The following is a 25,475-nucleotide window of genomic DNA, read 5'->3' on the forward strand; positions in this document are numbered from 1 at the left end:
CCTTTACTGCCACTCTGTGTACAAAGCTTTGATGTTCCTTTCTATCAAGATATGGATTTGCTGATCCTATGATGCTCCAGCCAAGCACGGTTCTTTGAGCAAATGGATGGTTTTCTGACCCTACAATGACTTCTAGAGGGGCCAGTGCTGATGGGCAATCATAGCCAATCAGCAATCCCACTTCACAGTCTTGAAGTGGCTGCAGCTTGTTTGCCAGTTGCCTCAGATGTGGCCACTGAAGTGCGGTGTCCTTTGTAGGAATGTGAGACTTATCGACTGGGATGAAATCCCTTGTATATGCCTGGCGTAGCTGAACATGCGACTCACTATGGAGCCCACGAACTTGCAATCCACAAGCCACTTTGCTAGCTATGACTGTGTCTACTGCTGTCATTGTACTGAGCCTTAATTGCACTGGCTGAGTCTTCACATTTAGTGCAGAGACCAGATCTCCCAAGATGAAAGTTGAATCGCTCTGTGTGTCGAGCAGAGCATATGTGAGAATCTCACTGTGGGGGTCTTCTGCCAATGACACAAAAACTGGAACAATGCTAGACGTAGCTGAGGAGTATCTTGTCAATGTGTGTGACATGACATTGCGGACTTCCTTTGTCTCATTTCCTGCAGATGGTGAATCACTGTTTAACATTTCACTGGCTCCCTCAATTCTCTCTATGTGCAAGCAAGTTGGATGATTTCGACCACATATAGTGCATGTGTGCCTTCTTTTGCATTCTTTACTAGTGTGACCCTTTCTTAAACAGCCAAAGCAAAGACGGTTTTCACGAATGAAAGCTCTCTTTTCATCAGGAAGCCTTGTGGCAAAGGTTGGGCACTTGGCGACACCGTGTGTTTCATCGTTGCAGACGAAGCATGGTGGTCTTGGCTTTGAAATTAAGGTCCCTGGTTTACCTGCAGAGTGCTTAGCTTGAGCATTGGTGCTGAGTGCCTTGGTTCTCTTAGGAAGCCTTTCATCTGTAACTTTAGTGGTTAATAAGAAGGGAGAAGCAATGGGGTTGCAGGCTATTCTAGCTTCCCTTTGTAGAAATCTGGTGAAATGAGCAAATGGTGGATACTCTTGACATCTGTCTAGTTCATCCACAACAACACGACCCCATCTGCGTACCAGCCATTCGGGCAGTTTTTTGAGAAGTTTATGATTTTCTTCACAATCATTTAGAATTGCCAGCCCTTTAACATGAGGGATGGCCTCGGCACAACTTTGAAGGAAATCTGAAAACTCTCTGAGGGCTACTGGGTCATTGGGAGCTATTTTTGGCCATTTCATCAGTTTATCCCTGAAAGCCTTTTGGACGACAAATGAACTTCCATACCTCTCCTGAAGAATCTCCCAGGCACCCTGATATGCATCTTCTGAGTTTCGATAGAAGAATCCTTCGACCGCCTTCCGTGCCTCACCAGCAAGATAACTTTTCAAGTACAACATTTTTTCGCCTGCGGGGAGGGGTTTGTGGCCAATCAATGCCATAAAGGATATCTTCCAGTCTATAAACTTTAAAGGGTTACCAGTGAACACTGTGGGTTCAGGTGCAGGCAGACGGTTGGAGACGAACAAGCTTGCAAGCTCCTGTGTTAAGCTGACCTCCTGTTGCCTTTGCAAAATCTCAGGTGGTGCACACTGAGGTCGAAATGATTCAGCCTGTGGATTCAATGGATTCTGAGATTCAATGATTTGGCTATCAAGTTGTGATTTGTCATCTGCTTCATACTTAAGGCTTTCCAATCCATCGTAGTTGTTGTAAGCTCTCACTCTGGCTGCTGCTACTTTTACCTCATTTTCTGCCTGTAGCTGTTGCAGTTTAGTTCTCTCTTCCTCTAGCTTTGCTGTCATTTCTGCAATCATTTGTGCTTCCTTGATTTTCCACTCATGCTCTAAGCTACTCAACTTGGCTTGCTGTTCATGTATTCGTTGCATTGCCTTCGCCTGTTCTAGTTTAGCTGCAAGGTCAGCTTCGGCATCCACACGTTTGCTAGAAGTCGTAGATGTGTCTCCAGAGTATGAATCTGAGCCCTTTGAATGCTCTGAAATAACTGTTTCTGTTTCAGTTTTCCCAAAAACAGATCCATACTCCTCCTTACTCAATATCATCCTTACACGCTCCTTCTCGAGCCTGTCATTAAAAGTCTTATCTATATCTTCTAGTCGTTTACTAATGAGATCACAAATTTCTGTTGTTAGGGCAACACACGCATCCATTTTCTTGACAACATCTGGAGTAGAAGTATGATTACGTCGGATAGGCTCATACAGTTCATGCATTAATGCTTCTTTAGCCTTAATGTCCGTTTGTGTTCTAACAAGGTCTTCGTTTGAGCAGAAACCTTTCAGCCTTGTTCTAACTCCTCTTGCTAACTCCTTCCAGGACTCATATGCCTTGCTAAATGACCTTTCATTTTTCTTGGCCTCCTGTTCATGCATCTCCTGCCCCTTTTCTGTTAGTCTTCGCTCTCTGGAGCTGGACCTGGCCTCTTGTGCCTCTGTAGATTTGTCTATTTCTTCAACAGGGGACAACATTATTATTAATTTTATTTTTGGCTTGTTGCACCTGCCCTTTTAAGTGTATATATCTTAACTCAAATGGGTTGAGTGGTGGTTTCAAACTTATTAACACTCAACTTAGATATTTACACCTTTAACCTCACAGACTGGCAACAAAACCAAAATAATACTGATGATGCCCTCAAATCAGACAATTTGCCACTTAAGTTTTTACAGAAGTACAACTGATAGCATAAAGCCCAGATTCAGTCTTAGACATTCTGATGCAAGAAATGTGGGATATTCAGCATCACAACTTTACATGCTACTGTGTTAAATACAGAAGAGGTCTTTCTTTCTTGCATTACTTTAGACTGCCATGTTGAAGATCATTTGCTCACACAGCTTACAAGATGAAGGTGTGCATGACATTGTATTTATAATGTCCTTATTTTGAGTCCTTTACTGATCCAGTAGTCTCTAGATGATGCGATACACTCCTTTACTCACAGTTCGACGAAAGAATAAGATGAGTGTAGATGAGTGTAGATGGCTGCAAGGCAGCGATGAGTTTTCACTGTAGCAGCCCTTGGCATCAAGAACGACAGAAGAGTCTCTAACGGGTGCAGCCATTTATTTCCTCACCACACACGGCTCATTCTCTGGACGTTGAGCACCGTGAAAACTATAAAATAAGAAAAAATTGATACCCGTACAGTACCCTTTGAACTATAACAATGAGCTTAAGTTAATTCAGGCAAGTTCAAACAAGTAATTCTGAGATATACAGTCACAGATTAAATAAAACAAAAGGGGTTACTTCAAACAGCATCAAGGGATTACACAGTTCAGTTAAATAAAATATAACAACAGATCATCTCTCATCACATACCTCAGTCCGCTTGCCAAGGGTGCAAAACTCCGGTAAACACTTAAACACTTCGGCCCGTTTCTCATGGGGTGCTGCTAGCTTGCATGACACACATGTCTAGCTAAAAAATAGCACATGGATGTAAGTAACGTAAATAAAGAATAAAAGGGTTTTCAGATAGCTCACAATACAAACGCAGCAACATACCTTACATTAGAAACACACTTATCATACTTATCAAAGTATTATCGTAACTTACATGGACTTTGTACAACTTATTCCTGCCGCGACAGACTGCTCTATACGCGTTACGGGGCATGCCTCTGATCACATCTGTCCTTAGTGCAACTGCGCATACAGTTCCGACAACCCCCGCAAGGATGACTTATGGTACAGATCAGCGGTTCATTACACTTTCCCTTTAGTCATCTGTGTGCGGACAAATCATACTTCAATAGGTAAGCAAACATATGATCTTAATTCATAAAATATGGTTAATGCAGTCTGTTATTATTGTATAAAGTGAAGTGGAACAACTTTGTGTTTTATTTCAGATAATCAGCATTTAACTTAAATGGATGATTTTATGCCTTTAGTGTTTAAACCAGGAACATTAGTCACATATACGAACTTTCTTTCAAGTTATAACAAAGTTAAAGGGTAGTTGTTATACAATTTATTATATAATTTTGCATACTTTTATATGTAATGCATAAGAACAAATATTTCCATCAGATTTTAGAAAGAATGAATAAAGAGATGATAAGAAGTAAACACTTGTAAAAACTAATTTGATATAAAAACTAATACAATAGCATTTTCATGTATATAACAATATTAAGTAACCATAATTTTATTACAATACCTCAAATTCAGCAGCTCATCATAAAAACAGCAAAGCAAACACCAGATTATGTTAAAGTGGCCCAGTGTATCAGTGGACGGTGCAGTGCAGTGTGTTGTCAAAGGAGCTTGCAAAGAAAAGCGTCTGGACTTCTTTAAGTTACTTGAAGACGTTTCACCTCTCATCCGAGAAGCTTCGTCAGTTCTAAGGTCAAATGGTGGAGAGTCCCAGATATAAACCTAGTGGGAGTAACCCCCCACAGAGGGACAAAAGGACCCCCTGATGATCCTCTAATCGCCTGAGCCAAGGTGTGAAACTGAGTGTGGGCCCCAATCAGCCAGAGTTTCGGGTGTGTTCATTGTGAAACCTGGCCCTACCTTATCATGCGAATTCCTGAGATCAGATGGCCCAGGATGTGAGTGGGCGTTAAAGAAGTCCAGACGCTTTTCTTTGCAAGCTCCTTTGACTACGATGACCTGGATGACTGAGAACCTTCACAGACATAGTGCAGTGGGTTAGTGGGTGTTTGGCGTCCTGACAGTCCAGACTTTGAAAACACAACAACTATATAAAATTGTTAACATTAGATTTGTCTCTGTTGGGCAGATGTGTTGAGTTACTGTTTGAGTTATTGAAAATTTCCTTTGTATGACCCTGTAGCAGCCGAGCTGAATCTTTGTTAGAGAAAGTGTTTGTGGTGTTTGCAGGTTTTGTTTTAGTTTTTATAAAAAGCACAACAAGTTTAACAATTAGAGATGTTAGTAAGTATAGCACATCAGAGTTAAACAGATAATTGTATGTCTAAAACACACTGTGTATGTTGCTGTAGTTACAGCCCAACACACTCAGTAACAAATCTGTCATCATAGTGATCTTTACACTACAGGCTTCTGCAGACAGTTAAAGAAAACCACACCTATTTATTGTAAATGACTAAACTATACTTTGACTTTGTGATGCAGTAATAACTGTAAGGTAGCAACTTGTTATGCAGCTTTGTCTCAGAACTTTTTATAGATTTTATTGATGTATTATAAAGAATGCGCTTGCATTGTCAGACAAACATGTTCTGACACGGAAACTAAAATGATGCTAACAAAGTTATGAGATCTGCAGGTGGGTTACACCAGTTGCTGACCGCAAGAACTTCCTCTTCATAGCGCTTCAGCTCATGCAAATATCTGCTGCCAGTGGGAACCTTCAATAAAGATTTACATTTGTTGGAGCCATTTAGTCTCTCAGCATTAATCCAAGACAGGATTTTACTTCAGTCATCAGGACGCAATAAATTCATAGATGAGGTAGAGTTAGGAATGTCGTCCAGTTTATAGACATGAAGCACAGCAAAAAGATTCATGTTCAGTATATTTCAGTACATTTTACCTACTTCATACTAAAACATTATTTAGATAATAGTACAGTTTGTCATATGTGTAGCGTGCCAGCAATGCAGTTCTGCAAGCTAAAGAAAACCTGTTCCACTTCTGTGGACTTGTTTTTGTGAATAGTTTTGAAGTATTTGCATGTCAAACATTTTTTGCAGCTCATGATTCTTCAGGTTCATTTTAGTCATCTATGGCTCCAGTTCATGACCTCAATAGGTTCATAACTTTTTAATATATTGGAGAATAATAACCCATTAAAGAATCTGTGTAACCTAAACTGTGATGAAAGTCAGAATGAAGACTCGTTCCATGATGCCATGATGGAGTTTCACCACTTTTAGTGGGTTGAAGTGTGTAGATTGTGAAAACTTTCATGAAAGTTACCTGTTTTAGAAAAACTCCTGTTTATGATGCAGCATATTTCAACAGCATGTGAATGATATATAAATGACAAAGTAAATATAACTTTTAAGAAAGGAAAGCTTTACAGAGCTTATGTATTACGATGGATGGACCTTAACACTGAACTGAGTTGTTGTTGAAGATGTAATCTACACCTTAGCACAACATGCTTAATTATTACAAAGAATAAATTTAATGGAATGGTTTTTATATAGTGCTTTTGTACTCTGAGCACTCAAAGCACATGTATATTATTTTCTAAATTATGTGTGAATACCACACGGTGAAGAAAAATGTAATGACATTATAGAGGGAATCATTATTGCATTTGGCTTGAGATGATAAAGAGTTATAAATTTATATTTGCTTTACATTTTTGTGTATTTGTTTTGCAGGTTCTGAGAGTCATCAGGAAAATTAAATCTGTCTGTTGTCCAAGGAGAAAAGCACCGTTATGCCACCAGTACAGGTTCGGAAATTTCACTAAATATGTCGTTTCTGTTGAATCTAGATTATGTCAAAGAGTCTCATCTCATCAAATGTGCTGCAATAGTTACCAAAAAACTATTGATGTCAAAGTTTTTCTTTCTTGTGATGATAAGAAACCACAGCCCGGGGACCTGATTGAGATCTCTCGTGGCCTGTATGCGCACTGGGCTGTGTATGTTGGTGATGGCTTTGTTGTTCACTTTGGAGGGCCAGGTAAGTCTTTCACACAGCTGACTCACCTTACTCCTCCATACATATTCTTACTCTGAGTGGAAGAAAATGTAATTTATCTGACAGCCCGTATTTGACATGCAGTTTTCAGACAGTAGCTTCTTGTTTAGTACAAACTAGTTAAATTACCGTACTAAAGAGAAAAATCTGATGGGATTTTTAGTATATAAACTGTCTGCAAATGATCCAGTTTTTTCCTCTTTGATATTTTTGACCTTAAAGCTGCAGACCTTAGTCCAGCCTCCAAGGCAGTGTCTTCCCAAACTGTGGAGGGCCGTGTGATGAAGGAGAAGCTGGAGTCTGTAGCTGGAAAGGCCAAGTGGCAAGTCAAGAACAGTTTGGATGTGAAGTATAAACCCCGTCCAGCTAAGGAGATTGTGAAGGATGCCCTTGCATCGGTTGGCAAAGTGCGGAAGTACAACCTCAAAGAGAGTAACTGTGAACACTTTGCCAATGAGATGCGTTACGGTGTAGCCATGTCTCAGCAGGTGGGTTGAACTGCCTCTGTCCTTTTTACAGGTCTGATAGAGCACAAGCACAAAATGACAATACTATGATTTCAGATGTAGGTCTGCAATGCCACTCGCAAAGGTCAGCACAAACTCAGCAACTCAGTTTGAATTTTACTGGTGTGAATCAGGGTTGCATATTTATAGTTTGGGGGCATATTTCAAAGGAAGAACACAACCAGTTTACTGAACAGCTACATGCTGTTGTAAATCAAGTGTTACTGTTAAAAAAAACACAAAAAGAAATTAAACACACAAACAAACAAACAAAAAACCTTTTGCTTTCCTAATACTGTGGCAGCACAAAGTGGTGGGAATGATAAGTAAAAGACCAAATAACCAATGATGTTGCACGCACACACTGAAAATGGCAGTGCAGCAAGTGGAAGCTCAAAAGCTCTTTACAATTAAAGGGAAAAGCTGACAACGCCACCCTGGGAATTTCACCCAGACAATATTTAGTTTGAAACTATGCTAATTATCAAGAAGACACTTTGGTCTATTAGGCATGAGACAGAGATGAGGTTCAAGATAAAACAAACAATTTATTGACAGCTATTAACAAATGTCTCATAAAAGAGCCGATGAATCAGTCGTTCATGTACTGTAAAATTCAGACCTGTGGTTTACCAGTAGATGAAACGGATGCCAGATGAGGACAGGTCCAGAAAATCAGAAACTCATACATGCAACGCTCACACTATGGTGCAGCTCAAACCAGGGGCGCATAAATATTCACTGCACACAGAAGCTCCCACCACCCAGTCACCTCCACTTTAGGCGATCTGCTTATGAATAAATGAAACACAAGTTCTTAACATATCCAAAACAAAACCCAGACCCACTGCTGTGGTTAACCCTGCTGCAGAAACACACTGGTGATCTGCAGCTAGACAACGGGCCTCCTCCCAGTGGTGTAACATAAAAATTAGGATCTACAAATCAAACATTCAAAAACCAAATGTACAAACAAAATAAATTAAATTGTCAGTTTAGAGCAGATAACTTCATAGTACTATTACGAATTGTTAAACATACAACTGTTATAAATAAGATAAGATAAGATAAGATAAGATAAGATAAGATAAGATAAGATAAGATAAGATAAGATAAGATAAAACTTTATTAATCCCTCGGGTGGGTTCCTCTGGGAATTGAATGCATTAAAATGCACATTAACAGTCTTTCATATATTGCACAGACGGCTCAAATGCTATTCTAAGAACCAGAGCGTTGCAGGCAAAGCAAACAAGAGGGCCAAATAAGGCAACAAGGAAAAGCTTAAAAACTTCAACAAAAAAAACCCAAAAGTGGATGCAAAATGGCAAATCAGCAGCACTTCTGTAAACGTAGCCGAGAGAAGCAGGAGCAGCCCCACTATAAAGCTATCAGCCACCCACTCAGGCCCAGACTTCCTGTAATGCATCATAAAAGTAGCAAAAAGACAATTATGACAGAAGTAATGCTAAGATCGCAACAAATGAAAATTACATACTATTCAAACGGCGTTGCCCAATTGACAAGCAAAGGGGTCAATAGGAGGCTTCTGCAGCTACAACCTATAAATACCTGTTTACTACCAGGTAAAATAATAAGCATACAGCATACAAAATAAAAACATACCAGCAATCGGTAGAAGGCTTCAGAGGAAACAGTCCGTAGGTAATCTCTGCAAAAACAGGAGTAACACAATAAACAAAAGTGGAGCCAATTCAGGCCGAGGCAGCAGCGACATGTACGTGACTCCTACCTGTAACAGCTACGGAAGACACTCCGAAGGTTTGGATGTGTACTGCAACAGGTCAGAGATGCTCATATGGCAGCTACTATTTATAGTAGCACCATATAATGTGACTGGCTACTAACAGTGATTAACAAAGCAACATGAATATATAATATTAATTTTGCTACAATAGCAATAATCTCATTAGTAATTCTTGTTTTGTAAAAGACTGTGTGCCTGAACCACTGTGTATATAAAAAAAATGCATCTATGATGCCGTTTCTGTCATCATACTGAATGATTTTGGACTGGAGATACAATCCTAATGTTTCCCATGTTTGCTGGGTTATAAATGTAAATTCTTGTGTTAACTTAAGGAGTTCAAAATAGTGTAAAAATGCATTATTCTAAAAAATATGAATAGAGTTTAAATGCCTCTGATTATGTTCGTGGGACCCAAACTAAAGCAATTATGTTTCCCTTACAGGTGCAGAAGGTAGATGAAGCAGCAGCAACAGCTGGTATTTTGGGGAGTCTGGTTATTGGTCTTAGTGCTTTGGCACGAGCTGCAGTTAAAGCCAACACAAACTAACTGGAACTTAAAGCAAAAAAAGTAAAGACTAACTCGGAAAATCATTTTGACTTACTGATCACAAAGAAATCACAAACCTAATCTGATCTTTTTACTCTAATCTGTCCCTGTCCATTTTTAATGCCAAGCAGGCTGATTTCTCAGCCAACTTCCCATAATTTGTTCTAAGTTTTATTTAAAATACATCAGAAATATTTGTTATGGAAATCATGTGGGTGATTCCTTCCTTGTGTCCTCACCTTCAGCTCTGACATTCCATTCTTCTTTTTTGGTTTTAAATACAATGTAAGGCTGCATGTTTACACTGATCAGCCTCTCTGTAACAACACTGCCTTTTCTAATAATAAATTCATACATTTAAATGTTGCTGTGTGCTCTGAAAAGGCACTACAGTCTGAAAACTAAAAAATAGCCTAAATAACACTTAATGTGGTCATCATTACCACACTATTAAATATCCAAGTGCCCAAGTAAAGTCAATCATATAAATGTTAATAAAAAAAACAACAAGCAAATATTTGATATTTGTGTCTTCACCTGCTGTTTCTGCATGAATGTTCCTACTGTTTCCCCCCCAATGCTTACCATGATGCAACTGATATATTTAGTCTTCCTCTGACATCATTATTCCTGAATGATTTAAATAAAGAATAATTTGGGTTCTTTGGATGTCAGTCTGTTTTTTATTCAGTCAAACTCCCTTCATTAGCGAACCCTCTGCAAAATTCCTACACTGAAAGAATTTCCCGAGAAGTGCAAATGTTTAATTTATCAATAATATTTGAAAAGGGGAAAAGAGTTGAGAGAGTGATATTATACCCCTTTCGTCAAAAAAAGTGACAGGTTACTTCCGGAGCTCATTAATTATTCATGAGCTCCGGAAGTCCGGAAGTAATTAAATTATTCATGAGCTCCGGAAGTAGGAAGTAATTAAGTAATAAAAATATGATATTCATAAAAATATGATATTCATAAAAATATGATATTCATAAAAATATAGTTGATTATTTAGAAAGTTTCTTATATATCAAAATAGCATTCTTTTATTTCTTTAAGCAATTAAATTTTTATTTTTTTTTATGCTCAAAAAACGCCATCTGGTGGCGGGTCAGTGTGTGTGTGTGTGTGTGCGCGCGCCCGCGCGCGCCCGAGGCTGTGTGTCTGGGCGCGCGGGGGCGCGCCCGTGTCTCCGGACCGTGCTCTCTCGGGCTCCGTGCTCATGTGTTTAAAAATGTATTAAACCATATTAAAATTGTTTAGTTAAACTTGTGCTTTTGTAACGTTCAGTGTGGCCACAAACACATGCTGCATGCCTTGGGGGAAAACTTTATTTAGATTTATATGCATTTGTAGATTTAGAATAAAACTCATACTCAGAAAAAACTCGCGATCCCCTAACCCTCCTTAGATACATAAGCAGGGAAAACTCCTTAAAAAACCCTCCGCGATTTCTCCAAAACCCTACAATAACTTGTTAGGGTACCCCCTCTATTCCCAAAACCTTATATTCGATAACAGGGAAAATCCTGAAAAAATCCTTAGTCTTTTTTCTCAAATTCAGCGCCCCGCGGCTCCCTTCATGCTCAGCCAAACAAAGCCAAAACTCCTTTAAAAAAAATTCTCCGCGATTTCTCCAAAACCCTACAATAACTTGTTAGCTACCCCTCTATTCCCAAAAAATAGCGCTATAATCCAAAAACATTGGGAAAGCTCCTTACTCTTTTTTCTTCAAAAACTTGCCTCTTGCTAGCTACCTCTAAAATTCTACGCAGAGTCTAAGTTCTACCTCGCTCTTAATCGCACCGACCCGCAACAGCTTCCAGAGCATAATTTGTCCTGCTTGTTCGCTCCCCGCTCTGCTCCCTAATGCGCTGCTTACCTCGTTTGAAAATTCCCCCCTTAGACCAACTCCGCCTCACTGCGCCCCGCTGCCAATCACATAACTATTGCACCGCTCCCTTCGCACCCCGGTTAGCCAATCCGCTCCAGGTCCGATTTTTATGATCTCCCGCTCAGGTTAAGACTATCTTCGAACCCCCAGAAGACATCTCACTTCAGACGTATCAACAACTGGAACCGCTCAGACTGCTTGCGAGTTCGCATAGGGAGCGGCCGATTTCAACAGCAACTTGCGTCTCTTTCCTTATCCGCATATCATTCGGTAAGTGTTAATCTTCCTCTCTAACTACATTTTTGCATTTTCCTTTTTACCATTCTGTCAATCCTTTCATTTAAAAAAATAAATAAATATCACAATGGTTTGTAACAGGTACAATACACCATCCATCCATCCATTCGCCTCCACTTATCCTTTTCTCAGGCTCGCGCGGTGCGCTGGAGCCTATCCCACGTACAATACACTTTAAAATATATATAAGCTCCACTTTTAACTCCCGTAAAAGTTTATACATTACATGTCTACATCACCTATCATGGCCTCATCGGGTATCTCATATCATCTTGTTATTGTTATGTTATGCTCCTTTGATATTTTGCTAGTTTGCGTGTTTTAAAACTCTTTTTGTTTTTCTTTATATTTTTAGACCCAGATGTGTTAACCTGATCCCTGCGAAACACCAGCTCTGCGTGGATTTTGACCGCGAGTGACCGGATGTTGTTTCCGGCCTGAGGTTGCCTGAAATGCCTTGAGGCTCGTTTGAAAGATTGCGCCCGAGACCAACTCCGCCTCCAAGGCATGCCTACCTTTAGCTGCCACCAGTGAGATATCAGAGCCGGGCTCCACATATCCAATCAGGAGCACGAGCAAGACAGCTTTTGCAGACTCTCCAGAAATATACAAGTCCTTACCAACTGCTCTGCAACCCAGTGTTTCTGGTCCCCTCACTAACATCGCTTTTTGAGATATTTTTTATGAACCACCAAAAAAGCAATTTTACCCCACAGACTGGGTCTGAGGGCAGCAGCGGGGACAAATGATTGTAATGAAGCGATGGACATTTCAAGGCTGGTCTTGCATAATCGTGAGTTATTATGTCATATGGTGATAAGTACATAGTTTTGCAAGAGGCATACAAGCACTGTGGAAAAAGTAATCATAAAACTGTTTTTGTGAACACCCTACGTTATGCTTTAAAAAATGTGATACATGTAATGTGATCATCAAAGAACATGATTTTTTAAAAAAAAAACAACTTTTATTCTTATGCTTTTAAAGTATGTCAGATTATCTTAAAACACTTATTTGTATGTTATAATGTTTTTCTTACACCATGTGTAATTTTTATAGACACCTTATTCATTGTATCAATGTGTAATTATGTATCTTTGATAAATAAATAAAATATTTAATCTTGTATTTGTGTACTTTCTGGTGATTCAATAAAAAATTAGTCACATATCGCTCTGATAAACACAGATGGCTGAAAGAAATGTTTGATGGAACAAAGGAAACAAGTGTCTTGCTGCTAAACTTTTAAGTCACCATGGTTTAAATGAGAAAGTCTGTATGTAAAACATGAAAAACTCCATATCAGTGATATCTACAAAGGTGTACTCATTTCTTTGTAATGGTACTTTACTGTTCCAATGAAACAAAAAGAAAATCTCATTTTTAAAGTACATTTTTCGGCCACCCTGACCTATTTTCAGGGGCAAGAATGTTGATGTTAGACTGTGTTTTAAATCAGGTTGTGATCTTAAACTAACTATCACAGCACTGATTTCAGTTGTAATGTCAATTAGAATCCCAATTTGGCTTTTCTCCAGTCAGTGTTATGGTGAAATTTAACTTGTTCTTTTGTGTAATTGCACATGGCCCAGCAAAGGACCCCTTAGTAAACTGTACAGCATAAGTTTTCAATTCACTTTTGTCAGAAAACTTCACAGTATGAGAAGTTACAGCACAGTTTCTCCAAACGTGTGGTTCTTTTTCAGCCAGCGTGCTTTTAGAGCATCTACATTAGCTCATGTAGTAAAAGTACAATCAGTAAGTGTACTTTAACATTTGAGATTCCGAGTCACTCTTGCTTAGATCATGTGAACTATATCATGAACCTTTTTTTGTATAATGCATCAAACGTGTTCAAATCAGTTTATTTTCAATTTATTTTAACTAATCTAGAGACAAGCAACTCCTTTTTAGCTTCTGTTATGTATTTACCTCTCTCACCTTAATCTAGATGTTAGTGTTCTCAGAGTTAACATGTCTCATGTTGCCATGTTGTATTTCTAATACCCAGCCTCAGTGTTCGCCCTGTTGACCCTCAAATCCAAACACCAATGATCTAGATATTCACAAAATTCATAAGGAGATTCTTAAGGTCTTAAGTTTTGTTGTTTTTATGTTTTACAAAAAAAAACTTCACATTTTTTATATTTTTAAACGAAAGTGACATGCAAGGATATTTTTCTTTAGTGATGTTGCTTCAGCAATCTCAAATACTAATTATTCTGGGAATTTTTATGGTCAAACTATGTGATTTTCCAAATGTGTGTGTGTGGAGTAAAATGACCTTGTTCTTATGATGTTGTCACCGTGAATCATTTAGGATTAACAACACAAATTGTATCGATAGCAGAAACAGTCTTATAACTTATAATTCTCACACGTTACCGCTAGTTTTACAAACGCAGTCTTCTTCAGCTCTGTTTATGTAGCTTTTATGAAACTGATTTTCCATAGTACAAGTAGAATTTAATTTTTCTTTGCTCTCCAGTATAAATGCAATAATTTGCAGGCTTTTTACTGAAACTCTCACAATGCAACACTCAATGCTCAGAGCTTCATATATCAACAGCTCTGAAAATATCTTCTTTTTTAAAGTAATGTAGGACAGGATCTCTCACTCTCTGTGTCTCAAAAAAAACCCAACTAAACTGGCAATCACCACTAAACAAATGAAAGTAGTTTATGGCTTTTTTATCAGCTGCATTTCTTTCATTTATGTATTGATCCCATTGTTTATTGGTAATGCTTTTAGGTCACTGTTTTAGCATGTCTGCCTCACACTCCATTTAAACAGTTTAACAGATAGTGGGGTCTGGTAAGGAAGTTGGGGGGAAGCAGACAACTCCACAGGAAGAGTCTTTTTGTCTTTTCTCCACTGTAAAAGATAGCAAGGCAGTGTGAAACTTTCTTTGCGGGAAAGACAAAACTGAGAGCCATGCTAGGCTCAGTGAGAGACTCTGCTCACCCCTCTGCCCCAGCGATGGCAGTCCCTCACCAAGCTTGATTTCTGTTCTTTGTCTTGATTAAAGAATGTTAGCTACCGCTCATCGCTTGTCTGCAGGCTTTATTAAATGGAAAACTTCCACAACAACCTCTAAACAGTGGTTTATGGCTTTTTGTCACCTGCAACACCATGTAACACTTGGATGTTAGATTCTTTTACCAGTCAGTGTTGTTAGCCCCAACCCCCAGGCTCCAGCTGTCTGAGCTCTAACCCTGGCTGCCAAATGTCCCCCTGAGGCCTTTGTGCCTTTTACCACCAGACTAAGTTTGTAGTCCTATCTACTAATATTATTTTATTTTTTTATTATAGCACAAGGTTCAGTTAGGTTACTACTTTGACTTCCTCAATTTGAGCACATTTCTGACCCGATACTTTATCAAGCTTTTACTCGAGTGTTTTTGACACTAGCAGCTGTACTTCTACTTAAGTGAAAATTGCCTGCAATTTTGCCACCTCAGTTGCCACTTTTCTGGAGTTTGTACACTTTTTATATTGAAACGTTCAACGTTTTACGTGTTATCCTTGATCACAGTTCTAAACAAGTTAACTTTCTTCACTTCAAAGTAACCCAAAAAAAGAAACTATATGTCCAGTTCTCTTTACTCCAAACCTGGTTTAAGGCTATGCTGTTGTTGTGATATGGCCATACAAATAATATTAAGTTTAATTAATCTTAAAAAAAAATGGCTGCTTCATGGCTACCTGTTCAGAGAATTTGCAGACTTTTATGGAAACTGTCACAATGTAACACTCTCACTGTCAAAACATGGTTGATCCATGTTTCTATGAACACTGATTAATTTATCAACAGCTCTGAAAATCCTTTTTTTTAAAGTAAAGCAGAACAGGATCTCTGTATCTCTAAAAATCCCAACAAAACTGGCAATCACCTCTAAACAAATGGAAGTAGTTTATGGATCTTTATCACCTGCAACACCATGTAACACCTAGATGTTAGACTCTTTTACCATCACATTTGCAAGGGTTTATGTGTTATCCTTGATCACAGTTCTAAATAAGTTAACTTTGCTTGACATAAAAGTAGCCCAAAGAAGACAAATATATGTCCAGTTCTTTTTTACTCCAAACCTACTGATCGGAAAACATTATGTGATGCTGGAAGTTTTCATCCTATCCATCTGCAAAACAAGTTTACCTGTAAGCCAACACATTAGACGTAAGCAAATTTGTGAAATTCCTGAACAATGTGCTTTGTGGAGTAGCAGTAGTACTAGAACTAGTACTAGTAGTCCTAGTATTCTGCAGCAACCAGGCTTCAAGAGTGATCACTCTTCTGGCTTTCAAATGGTGAAAACATGTCACAGTCTTAACCGCAAATCAGAAATGTTGGTAAATTTAAAAAGGAATTTAAACGTCAGCTTTGACATAGACACAGACTTTATTAATGCCACACTCAGGAAATTCACATGTTACACATGATTTAGCTCACCTGCTAAATCCCCAGAGCAATAACCCCATCAGCACCATTAGCCTGAGTGTTGATCCTCCAGGTGAGTGAGTGGAGTTGTGTGTGTGTGTGTGTGTGTGTGTGTGTGTGTGTGTGTGTGTGTGTGTGTGTGTGTGAGTGATCAGAGGTGAAGCTGCTTTCTGCAAAGTCTCATCAACAACATCTTTAGAAACAAACATCAACAACCAGGAAGAGTCTAAAAGCACTAAATATGAAACAGACCATTTACCATACCCAACACTGAGCTCCTGCACAGTCAGATGGAGTGAAACATAATGTCCCAGTGGTGTTCTGTTGGATTTAGCAGGTGAGCGTTGTTGCCAGTCAAAACCTTTTTGGAAACTCTTTACAAGAATCAATGTAATTATTTGTTTTACTTGAATCAAATGTAATGGTTTATATACCTGAAATAAAACTTTTTTGGAAACCCTGTACATGAAGTAAAAGGTTTTTGATCTTGTAAGTTCTGGCTTTAATATTTTTCAGCTGATAAAGTGAACTTCATACAAACTCTGTGTTAGAAAAATCAAACTGTGTCTCGTGCGGGTGTATTGTGACTGCTCCATCACAATGTATAATTTGACTTGTGAGGTACACACAACAAGGCCAACAAGAAAAAGTGAATTAGAGATTCATTACAAAATACAAAAAATAAAAATAAATAGTACACACACACACACACACACACACACACACACACAACTCCACTCACTCACCTGGAGGATCAACACTCAGGCTAATGGTGCTGATGGGGTTATTGCTCTGGGGATTTAGCAGGTGAGCTAAATCATGTGTAACATGTGAATTTCCTGAGTGTGGCATTAATAAAGTCTGTGTCTATGTCAAAGCTGACGTTTAAATTCCTTTTTAAATTTACCAACATTTCTGATTTGCGGTTAAGACTGTGACATGTTTTCACCATTTGAAAGCCAGAAGAGTGATCACTCTTGAAGCCTGGTTGCTGCAGAATACTAGGACTACTAGTACTAGTTCTAGTACTACTGCTACTCCACAAAGCACATTGTTCAGGAATTTCACAAATTTGCTTACGTCTAATGTGTTGGCTTACAGGTAAACTTGTTTTGCAGATGGATAGGATGAAAACTTCCAGCATCACATAATGTTTTCCGATCAGTAGGTTTGGAGTAAAAAAGAACTGGACATATATTTGTCTTCTTTGGGCTACTTTTATGTCAAGCAAAGTTAACTTATTTAGAACTGTGATCAAGGATAACACATAAACCCTTGCAAATGTGATGGTAAAAGAGTCTAACATCTAGGTGTTACATGGTGTTGCAGGTGATAAAGATCCATAAACTACTTCCATTTGTTTAGAGGTGATTGCCAGTTTTGTTGGGATTTTTAGAGATACAGAGATCCTGTTCTGCTTTACTTTAAAAAAAAGGATTTTCAGAGCTGTTGATAAATTAATCAGTGTTCATAGAAACATGGATCAACCATGTTTTGACAGTGAGAGTGTTACATTGTGACAGTTTCCATAAAAGTCTGCAAATTCTCTGAACAGGTAGCCATGAAGCAGCCATTTTTTTTTAAGATTAATTAAACTTAATATTATTTGTATGGCCATATCACAACAACAGCATAGCCTTAAACCAGGTTTGGAGTAAAGAGAACTGGACATATAGTTTCTTTTTTTGGGTTACTTTGAAGTGAAGAAAGTTAACTTGTTTAGAACTGTGATCAAGGATAACACGTAAAACGTTGAACGTTTCAATATAAAAAGTGTACAAACTCCAGAAAAGTGGCAACTGAGGTGGCAAAATTGCAGGCAATTTTCACTTAAGTAGAAGTACAGCTGCTAGTGTCAAAAACACTCGAGTAAAAGCTTGATAAAGTATCGGGTCAGAAATGTGCTCAAATTGAGGAAGTCAAAGTAGTAACCTAACTGAACCTTGTGCTATAATAAAAAAATAAAATAATATTAGTAGATAGGACTACAAACTTAGTCTGGTGGTAAAAGGCACAAAGGCCTCAGGGGGACATTTGGCAGCCAGGGTTAGAGCTCAGACAGCTGGAGCCTGGGGGTTGGGGCTAACAACACTGACTGGTAAAAGAATCTAACATCCAAGTGTTACATGGTGTTGCAGGTGACAAAAAGCCATAAACCACTGTTTAGAGGTTGTTGTGGAAGTTTTCCATTTAATAAAGCCTGCAGACAAGCGATGAGCGGTAGCTAACATTCTTTAATCAAGACAAAGAACAGAAATCAAGCTTGGTGAGGGACTGCCATCGCTGGGGCAGAGGGGTGAGCAGAGTCTCTCACTGAGCCTAGCATGGCTCTCAGTTTTGTCTTTCCCGCAAAGAAAGTTTCACACTGCCTTGCTATCTTTTACAGTGGAGAAAAGACAAAAAGACTCTTCCTGTGGAGTTGTCTGCTTCCCCCCAACTTCCTTACCAGACCCCACTATCTGTTAAACTGTTTAAATGGAGTGTGAGGCAGACATGCTAAAACAGTGACCTAAAAGCATTACCAATAAACAATGGGATCAATACATAAATGAAAGAAATGCAGCTGATAAAAAAGCCATAAACTACTTTCATTTGTTTAGTGGTGATTGCCAGTTTAGTTGGGTTTTTTTTGAGACACAGAGAGTGAGAGATCCTGTCCTACATTACTTTAAAAAAGAAGATATTTTCAGAGCTGTTGATATATGAAGCTCTGAGCATTGAGTGTTGCATTGTGAGAGTTTCAGTAAAAAGCCTGCAAATTATTGCATTTATACTGGAGAGCAAAGAAAAATTAAATTCTACTTGTACTATGGAAAATCAGTTTCATAAAAGCTACATAAACAGAGCTGAAGAAGACTGCGTTTGTAAAACTAGCGGTAACGTGTGAGAATTATAAGTTATAAGACTGTTTCTGCTATCGATACAATTTGTGTTGTTAATCCTAAATGATTCACGGTGACAACATCATAAGAACAAGGTCATTTTACTCCACACACACACATTTGGAAAATCACATAGTTTGACCATAAAAATTCCCAGAATAATTAGTATTTGAGATTGCTGAAGCAACATCACTAAAGAAAAATATCCTTGCATGTCACTTTCGTTTAAAAATATAAAAAATGTGAAGTTTTTTTTTGTAAAACATAAAAACAACAAAACTTAAGACCTTAAGAATCTCCTTATGAATTTTGTGAATATCTAGATCATTGGTGTTTGGATTTGAGGGTCAACAGGGCGAACACTGAGGCTGGGTATTAGAAATACAACATGGCAACATGAGACATGTTAACTCTGAGAACACTAACATCTAGATTAAGGTGAGAGAGGTAAATACATAACAGAAGCTAAAAAGGAGTTGCTTGTCTCTAGATTAGTTAAAATAAATTGAAAATAAACTGATTTGAACACGTTTGATGCATTATACAAAAAAAGGTTCATGATATAGTTCACATGATCTAAGCAAGAGTGACTCGGAATCTCAAATGTTAAAGTACACTTACTGATTGTACTTTTACTACATGAGCTAATGTAGATGCTCTAAAAGCACGCTGGCTGAAAAAGAACCACACGTTTGGAGAAACTGTGCTGTAACTTCTCATACTGTGAAGTTTTCTGACAAAAGTGAATTGAAAACTTATGCTGTACAGTTTACTAAGGGGTCCTTTGCTGGGCCATGTGCAATTACACAAAAGAACAAGTTAAATTTCACCATAACACTGACTGGAGAAAAGCCAAATTGGGATTCTAATTGACATTACAACTGAAATCAGTGCTGTGATAGTTAGTTTAAGATCACAACCTGATTTAAAACACAGTCTAACATCAACATTCTTGCCCCTGAAAATAGGTCAGGGTGGCCGAAAAATGTACTTTAAAAATGAGATTTTCTTTTTGTTTCATTGGAACAGTAAAGTACCATTACAAAGAAATGAGTACACCTTTGTAGATATCACTGATATGGAGTTTTTCATGTTTTACATACAGACTTTCTCATTTAAACCATGGTGACTTAAAAGTTTAGCAGCAAGACACTTGTTTCCTTTGTTCCATCAAACATTTCTTTCAGCCATCTGTGTTTATCAGAGCGATATGTGACTAATTTTTTATTGAATCACCAGAAAGTACACAAATACAAGATTAAATATTTTATTTATTTATCAAAGATACATAATTACACATTGATACAATGAATAAGGTGTCTATAAAAATTACACATGGTGTAAGAAAAACATTATAACATACAAATAAGTGTTTTAAGATAATCTGACATACTTTAAAAGCATAAGAATAAAAGTTGTTTTTTTTTTAAAAAATCATGTTCTTTGATGATCACATTACATGTATCACATTTTTTAAAGCATAACGTAGGGTGTTCACAAAAACAGTTTTATGATTACTTTTTCCACAGTGCTTGTATGCCTCTTGCAAAACTATGTACTTATCACCATATGACATAATAACTCACGATTATGCAAGACCAGCCTTGAAATGTCCATCGCTTCATTACAATCATTTGTCCCCGCTGCTGCCCTCAGACCCAGTCTGTGGGGTAAAATTGCTTTTTTGGTGGTTCATAAAAAATATCTCAAAAAGCGATGTTAGTGAGGGGACCAGAAACACTGGGTTGCAGAGCAGTTGGTAAGGACTTGTATATTTCTGGAGAGTCTGCAAAAGCTGTCTTGCTCGTGCTCCTGATTGGATATGTGGAGCCCGGCTCTGATATCTCACTGGTGGCAGCTAAAGGTAGGCATGCCTTGGAGGCGGAGTTGGTCTCGGGCGCAATCTTTCAAACGAGCCTCAAGGCATTTCAGGCAACCTCAGGCCGGAAACAACATCCGGTCACTCGCGGTCAAAATCCACGCAGAGCTGGTGTTTCGCAGGGATCAGGTTAACACATCTGGGTCTAAAAATATAAAGAAAAACAAAAAGAGTTTTAAAACACGCAAACTAGCAAAATATCAAAGGAGCATAACATAACAATAACAAGATGATATGAGATACCCGATGAGGCCATGATAGGTGATGTAGACATGTAATGTATAAACTTTTACGGGAGTTAAAAGTGGAGCTTATATATATTTTAAAGTGTATTGTACGTGGGATAGGCTCCAGCGCACCGCGCGAGCCTGAGAAAAGGATAAGTGGAGGCGAATGGATGGATGGATGGTGTATTGTACCTGTTACAAACCATTGTGATATTTATTTATTTTTTTAAATGAAAGGATTGACAGAATGGTAAAAAGGAAAATGCAAAAATGTAGTTAGAGAGGAAGATTAACACTTACCGAATGATATGCGGATAAGGAAAGAGACGCAAGTTGCTGTTGAAATCGGCCGCTCCCTATGCGAACTCGCAAGCAGTCTGAGCGGTTCCAGTTGTTGATACGTCTGAAGTGAGATGTCTTCTGGGGGTTCGAAGATAGTCTTAACCTGAGCGGGAGATCATAAAAATCGGACCTGGAGCGGATTGGCTAACCGGGGTGCGAAGGGAGCGGTGCAATAGTTATGTGATTGGCAGCGGGGCGCAGTGAGGCGGAGTTGGTCTAAGGGGGGAATTTTCAAACGAGGTAAGCAGCGCATTAGGGAGCAGAGCGGGGAGCGAACAAGCAGGACAAATTATGCTCTGGAAGCTGTTGCGGGTCGGTGCGATTAAGAGCGAGGTAGAACTTAGACTCTGCGTAGAATTTTAGAGGTAGCTAGCAAGAGGCAAGTTTTTGAAGAAAAAAGAGTAAGGAGCTTTCCCAATGTTTTTGGATTATAGCGCTATTTTTTGGGAATAGAGGGGTAGCTAACAAGTTATTGTAGGGTTTTGGAGAAATCGCGGAGAATTTTTTTTAAAGGAGTTTTGGCTTTGTTTGGCTGAGCATGAAGGGAGCCGCGGGGCGCTGAATTTGAGAAAAAAGACTAAGGATTTTTTCAGGATTTTCCCTGTTATCGAATATAAGGTTTTGGGAATAGAGGGGGTACCCTAACAAGTTATTGTAGGGTTTTGGAGAAATCGCGGAGGGTTTTTTAAGGAGTTTTCCCTGCTTATGTATCTAAGGAGGGTTAGGGGATCGCGAGTTTTTTCTGAGTATGAGTTTTATTCTAAATCTACAAATGCATATAAATCTAAATAAAGTTTTCCCCCAAGGCATGCAGCATGTGTTTGTGGCCACACTGAACGTTACAAAAGCACAAGTTTAACTAAACAATTTTAATATGGTTTAATACATTTTTAAACACATGAGCACGGAGCCCGAGAGAGCACGGTCCGGAGACACGGGCGCGCCCCCGCGCGCCCAGACACACAGCCTCGGGCGCGCGCGGGCGCACGCACACACACACACACACACTGACCCGCCACCAGATGGCGTTTTTTGAGCATAAAAAAAAATAAAAATTTAATTGCTTAAAAAAATAAAAGAATGCTATTTTGATATATAAGAAACTTTCTAAATAATCAACTATATTTTTATGAATATCATATTTTTATGAATATCATATTTTTATGAATATCATATTTTTATTACTTAATTACTTCCTACTTCCGGAGCTCATGAATAATTTAATTACTTCCGGACTTCCGGAGCTCATGAATAATTAATGAGCTCCGGAAGTAACCTGTCACTTTTTTTGACGAAAGGGGTATAATATCACTCTCTGAGTTGCACTATATTTTTCATATTACTGTATCGATACAGTGTCACCATGAAAACTGAGAGCACACCTGCACCTGAACTGCCTGTCCAGCCAAGAACACCTTGGTTTATTTTATTACAACTGAAAGCAGTTGGCCCACCACCCGCAGGAGGCGCCATAGGGGTCGGGTGCATTGTGTGCTGGGTGGCGGCCAGGAGCGGAGGCCCTGGCGGACTGACCCCCGGCTGCCAAGACTGGCAATAGGGACATGGAATGTCACCTCTCTGGTGGGGAAGGAGCCTGAGTTAGTGCGTGAGGTTGAGAGGTACCGGCTAGATATAGTCGGGCTCACCTCTGCACATGGCTTGGGCTCTGGAACCAGTCTCCTGGAGAGGGGCTGGACTCTGTCTCAGTCTGGAGTTGCCCCTGGTGAGAGGCGGCGGGCTGGGGTGGGTATTCTAATATCCCCTCGGCTTGCTGCCGGTACGTTGGGGTTTTTCCCGGTGGACGAGAGGGTTTGTTCCCTGCGCCTTAGGGTCGGGGAACGGGTCCTGACTGTCATCTGCGCTTATGCGCCGAGTGGCAGTTCAGAGTACCCAGCCTTCTTAGAGTCCCTGGGGGGGGTACTGGAGGGTGCTCCACCTGGAGACTCTGTTGTCCTGCTGGGAGACTTCAATGCTCACGTGGGTAACGACAGCGAGACCTGGAGGGGCGTGATTGGGAGGAACGGCCTCCCTGATCTGAACCCGAGCGGTGCTTTGTTATTGGACTTCTGTGCTAATCACAGTTTGGCCATAACGAACACCCTGTTCGAACATAAGAGTGTCCATAAGTGCACGTGGCACCAGGACGCTCTAGGCCGTAGGTCGATGATCGATTTTGTAATCGTATCAGCAGACCTGCGACCATATGTTCTGGACACTCGGGTAAAGAGAGGGGCTGAGCTGTCAACTGATCACCACCTGGTGGTGAGTTGGATCAGGTGGCGGGGGAGGACGCTGGACAGACCTGGTGCACCTAAACGCGTAGTGAGGGTGTGCTGGGAACGTCTAGCAGAGGCCCCAGTCCGCGAGATCTTCAACGCACACCTCCGGCAGAGCTTCAACAGCATTCCGAGGGAGACTGGGGACATTGAGTCCGAATGGACCATGTTCAGCGTCTCCATTGCTGAAGCTGCTGCATTGAGCTGCGGCCGCAAGGTGGTTGGTGCCTGCCGCGGTGGTAATCCCCGAACCAAATGGTGGACACCAGAGGTGAAGGGAGCCACCAGGCTGAAGAAGGAGTCCTATCGGGCTTGGTTAGCCTGTGGGACTCCGGAGGCAGCCGACAGGTATCGACAGGCCAAGCGGAATGCGGCTCGGGCAGTGGCTGAAGCAAAAACTCGGGTGTGGGAGGAGTTCGGAGAGGCCATGGAAAAAGACTTTCGGACTGCCTCGAAGAGATTCTGGCAAACCGTCAGGCGTCTCAGGAGGGGAAAGCGGTGCTCTACCTGCACTGTGTATAGTGCTGGGGGAGCGCTGCTGACGTCGACTGAGAAAATTGTCAGGCGGTGGAAGGAATACTTCGAGGACCTCCTTAATCCTACTGACACGTCTTCCGAGGAGGAAGCAGAGTCTGGGGATGAGGGGAATGACCCGCCAATTTCCAGGGGCGAGGTCACTGGGGCAGTTAAACAACTCCTTGGTGGCAGAGCCCCTGGTGTTGATGAGGTCCGCCCCGAGTTCCTGAAGGCTCTGGACGTTGTAGGGCTGTCCTGGTTGACACGCCTCTGCAATGTTGCGTGGAGATCAGGGGCAGTACCTGTGGACTGGCAGACCGGGGTGGTGGTCCCCATCTTTAAGAAGGGGGACCGGAGGGTGTGTTCCAACTACAGGGGGATCACACTCCTCAGCCTCCCTGGGAAAGTCTATGCCAGGGTGCTGGAAAGGAGAGTTCGTCCGCTAGTCGAACCTCGGATACAGGAGGAACAATGCGGTTTTCGTCCTGGTCGCGGAACACTGGACCAGCTCTTTATCCTCTCCAGGATACTTGAGGGTGCATGGGAGTTTGCCCAACCAGTCTACATGTGTTTTGTGGACTTGGAGAAGGCATTCGACCGTGTCCCTCGGGGTGTCCTGTGGGAGGTGTTGCGGGAGTATGGGGTGTCTGGCCCATTGCTACGGGCCATTCGATCCCTATACAACCGTTGCAAGAGCTTGGTTCGCATTGCCGGCAATAAGTCGGACTCGTTCCCGGTGGGTGATGGGCTCCGCCAGGGCTGCCCTTTGTCTCCGGTTCTGTTCATAATTTTTATGGACAGGATTTCTAGGCGCAGCCAAGTGGCGGAGGGCTTTCGCTTTGGTGGCCTCAGAATCTCATCTCTGATTTTTGCAGATGATGTGGTTCTGTTGGCTTCATCGGGTGAGGGCCTCCAGCTCGCACTGGAACGGTTCGCAGCCGAGTGTGAAGCAGCGGGAATGAGGATCAGCACCTCCAAATCTGAGGCCATGGTTCTCAGCCGGAAAAGGGTGGAGTGCCCACTCCGGGTCGGGGATGAGTTCCTGCCCCAAGTGGAGGAGTTCAAGTATCTCGGGGTCTTGTTCGCGAGTGATGGGAGAAGGGAGCCGGAGATCGACAGACGGATTGGGGCTGCGGCTGCAGTAATGCGGACGCTGCACCGGTCCGTCGTGGTGAAG

The 25,475-nt window shown here is 40.5% G+C and overlaps 1 protein-coding gene and 3 long non-coding RNA genes across 4 annotated transcripts; 2 read left to right on the forward strand and 2 right to left on the reverse strand.

Moving 5' to 3' along the window:
* Positions 1 to 3,044: 3,044 nt before the first annotated feature.
* LOC309712907 lies at positions 3,045 to 3,710 on the reverse strand. Its single transcript, XR_014278451.1, has 3 exons — positions 3,631 to 3,710; positions 3,393 to 3,492; positions 3,045 to 3,185 (listed from the first exon to the last, which is right to left on the reverse strand). It is a non-coding gene; the product is annotated as an uncharacterized lncRNA (long non-coding RNA).
* An 801-nt stretch (positions 3,711 to 4,511) lies between these two features.
* LOC309712261 (phospholipase A and acyltransferase 3-like) lies at positions 4,512 to 10,175 on the forward strand. Its single transcript, XM_082542923.1, has 5 exons — positions 4,512 to 4,564; positions 6,398 to 6,471; positions 6,605 to 6,704; positions 6,945 to 7,210; positions 9,442 to 10,175. Exons 2-5 carry the CDS (start codon positions 6,457 to 6,459, stop codon positions 9,544 to 9,546), a joined length of 486 nt encoding a protein of 161 aa, XP_082399049.1. The 5' UTR covers positions 4,512 to 4,564; positions 6,398 to 6,456; the 3' UTR covers positions 9,547 to 10,175.
* A 1,059-nt stretch (positions 10,176 to 11,234) lies between these two features.
* Positions 11,235 to 12,860, forward strand: LOC309712377. The gene is made up of 2 exons (XR_014278280.1): positions 11,235 to 11,707; positions 12,090 to 12,860. It is a non-coding gene; the product is annotated as an uncharacterized lncRNA (long non-coding RNA).
* A 7,451-nt stretch (positions 12,861 to 20,311) lies between these two features.
* On the reverse strand, positions 20,312 to 21,937 carry LOC309713212. Its single transcript, XR_014278517.1, has 2 exons — positions 21,465 to 21,937; positions 20,312 to 21,082 (listed from the first exon to the last, which is right to left on the reverse strand). It is a non-coding gene; the product is annotated as an uncharacterized lncRNA (long non-coding RNA).
* Between the last annotated feature and the right edge of the window lie 3,538 nt (positions 21,938 to 25,475).

The sequence above is a fragment of the Aulonocara stuartgranti genome, assembly GCF_965226115.1.
Source record: "Aulonocara stuartgranti genome assembly, chromosome: 8".
NCBI classification, from domain to species: domain Eukaryota; kingdom Metazoa; phylum Chordata; class Actinopteri; order Cichliformes; family Cichlidae; genus Aulonocara; species Aulonocara stuartgranti.

Excerpts from the sequence above, each read along its gene's own strand:
- LOC309712261 (XM_082542923.1), top strand. Across the intron at positions 6,705-6,944 it reads TGTTCACTTTGGAGGGCCAG|CTGCAGACCTTAGTCCAGCC; the intron begins GTAAGTCTTTCA and ends TTGACCTTAAAG. Across the intron at positions 7,211-9,441 it reads GTGTAGCCATGTCTCAGCAG|GTGCAGAAGGTAGATGAAGC; the intron begins GTGGGTTGAACT and ends TTTCCCTTACAG.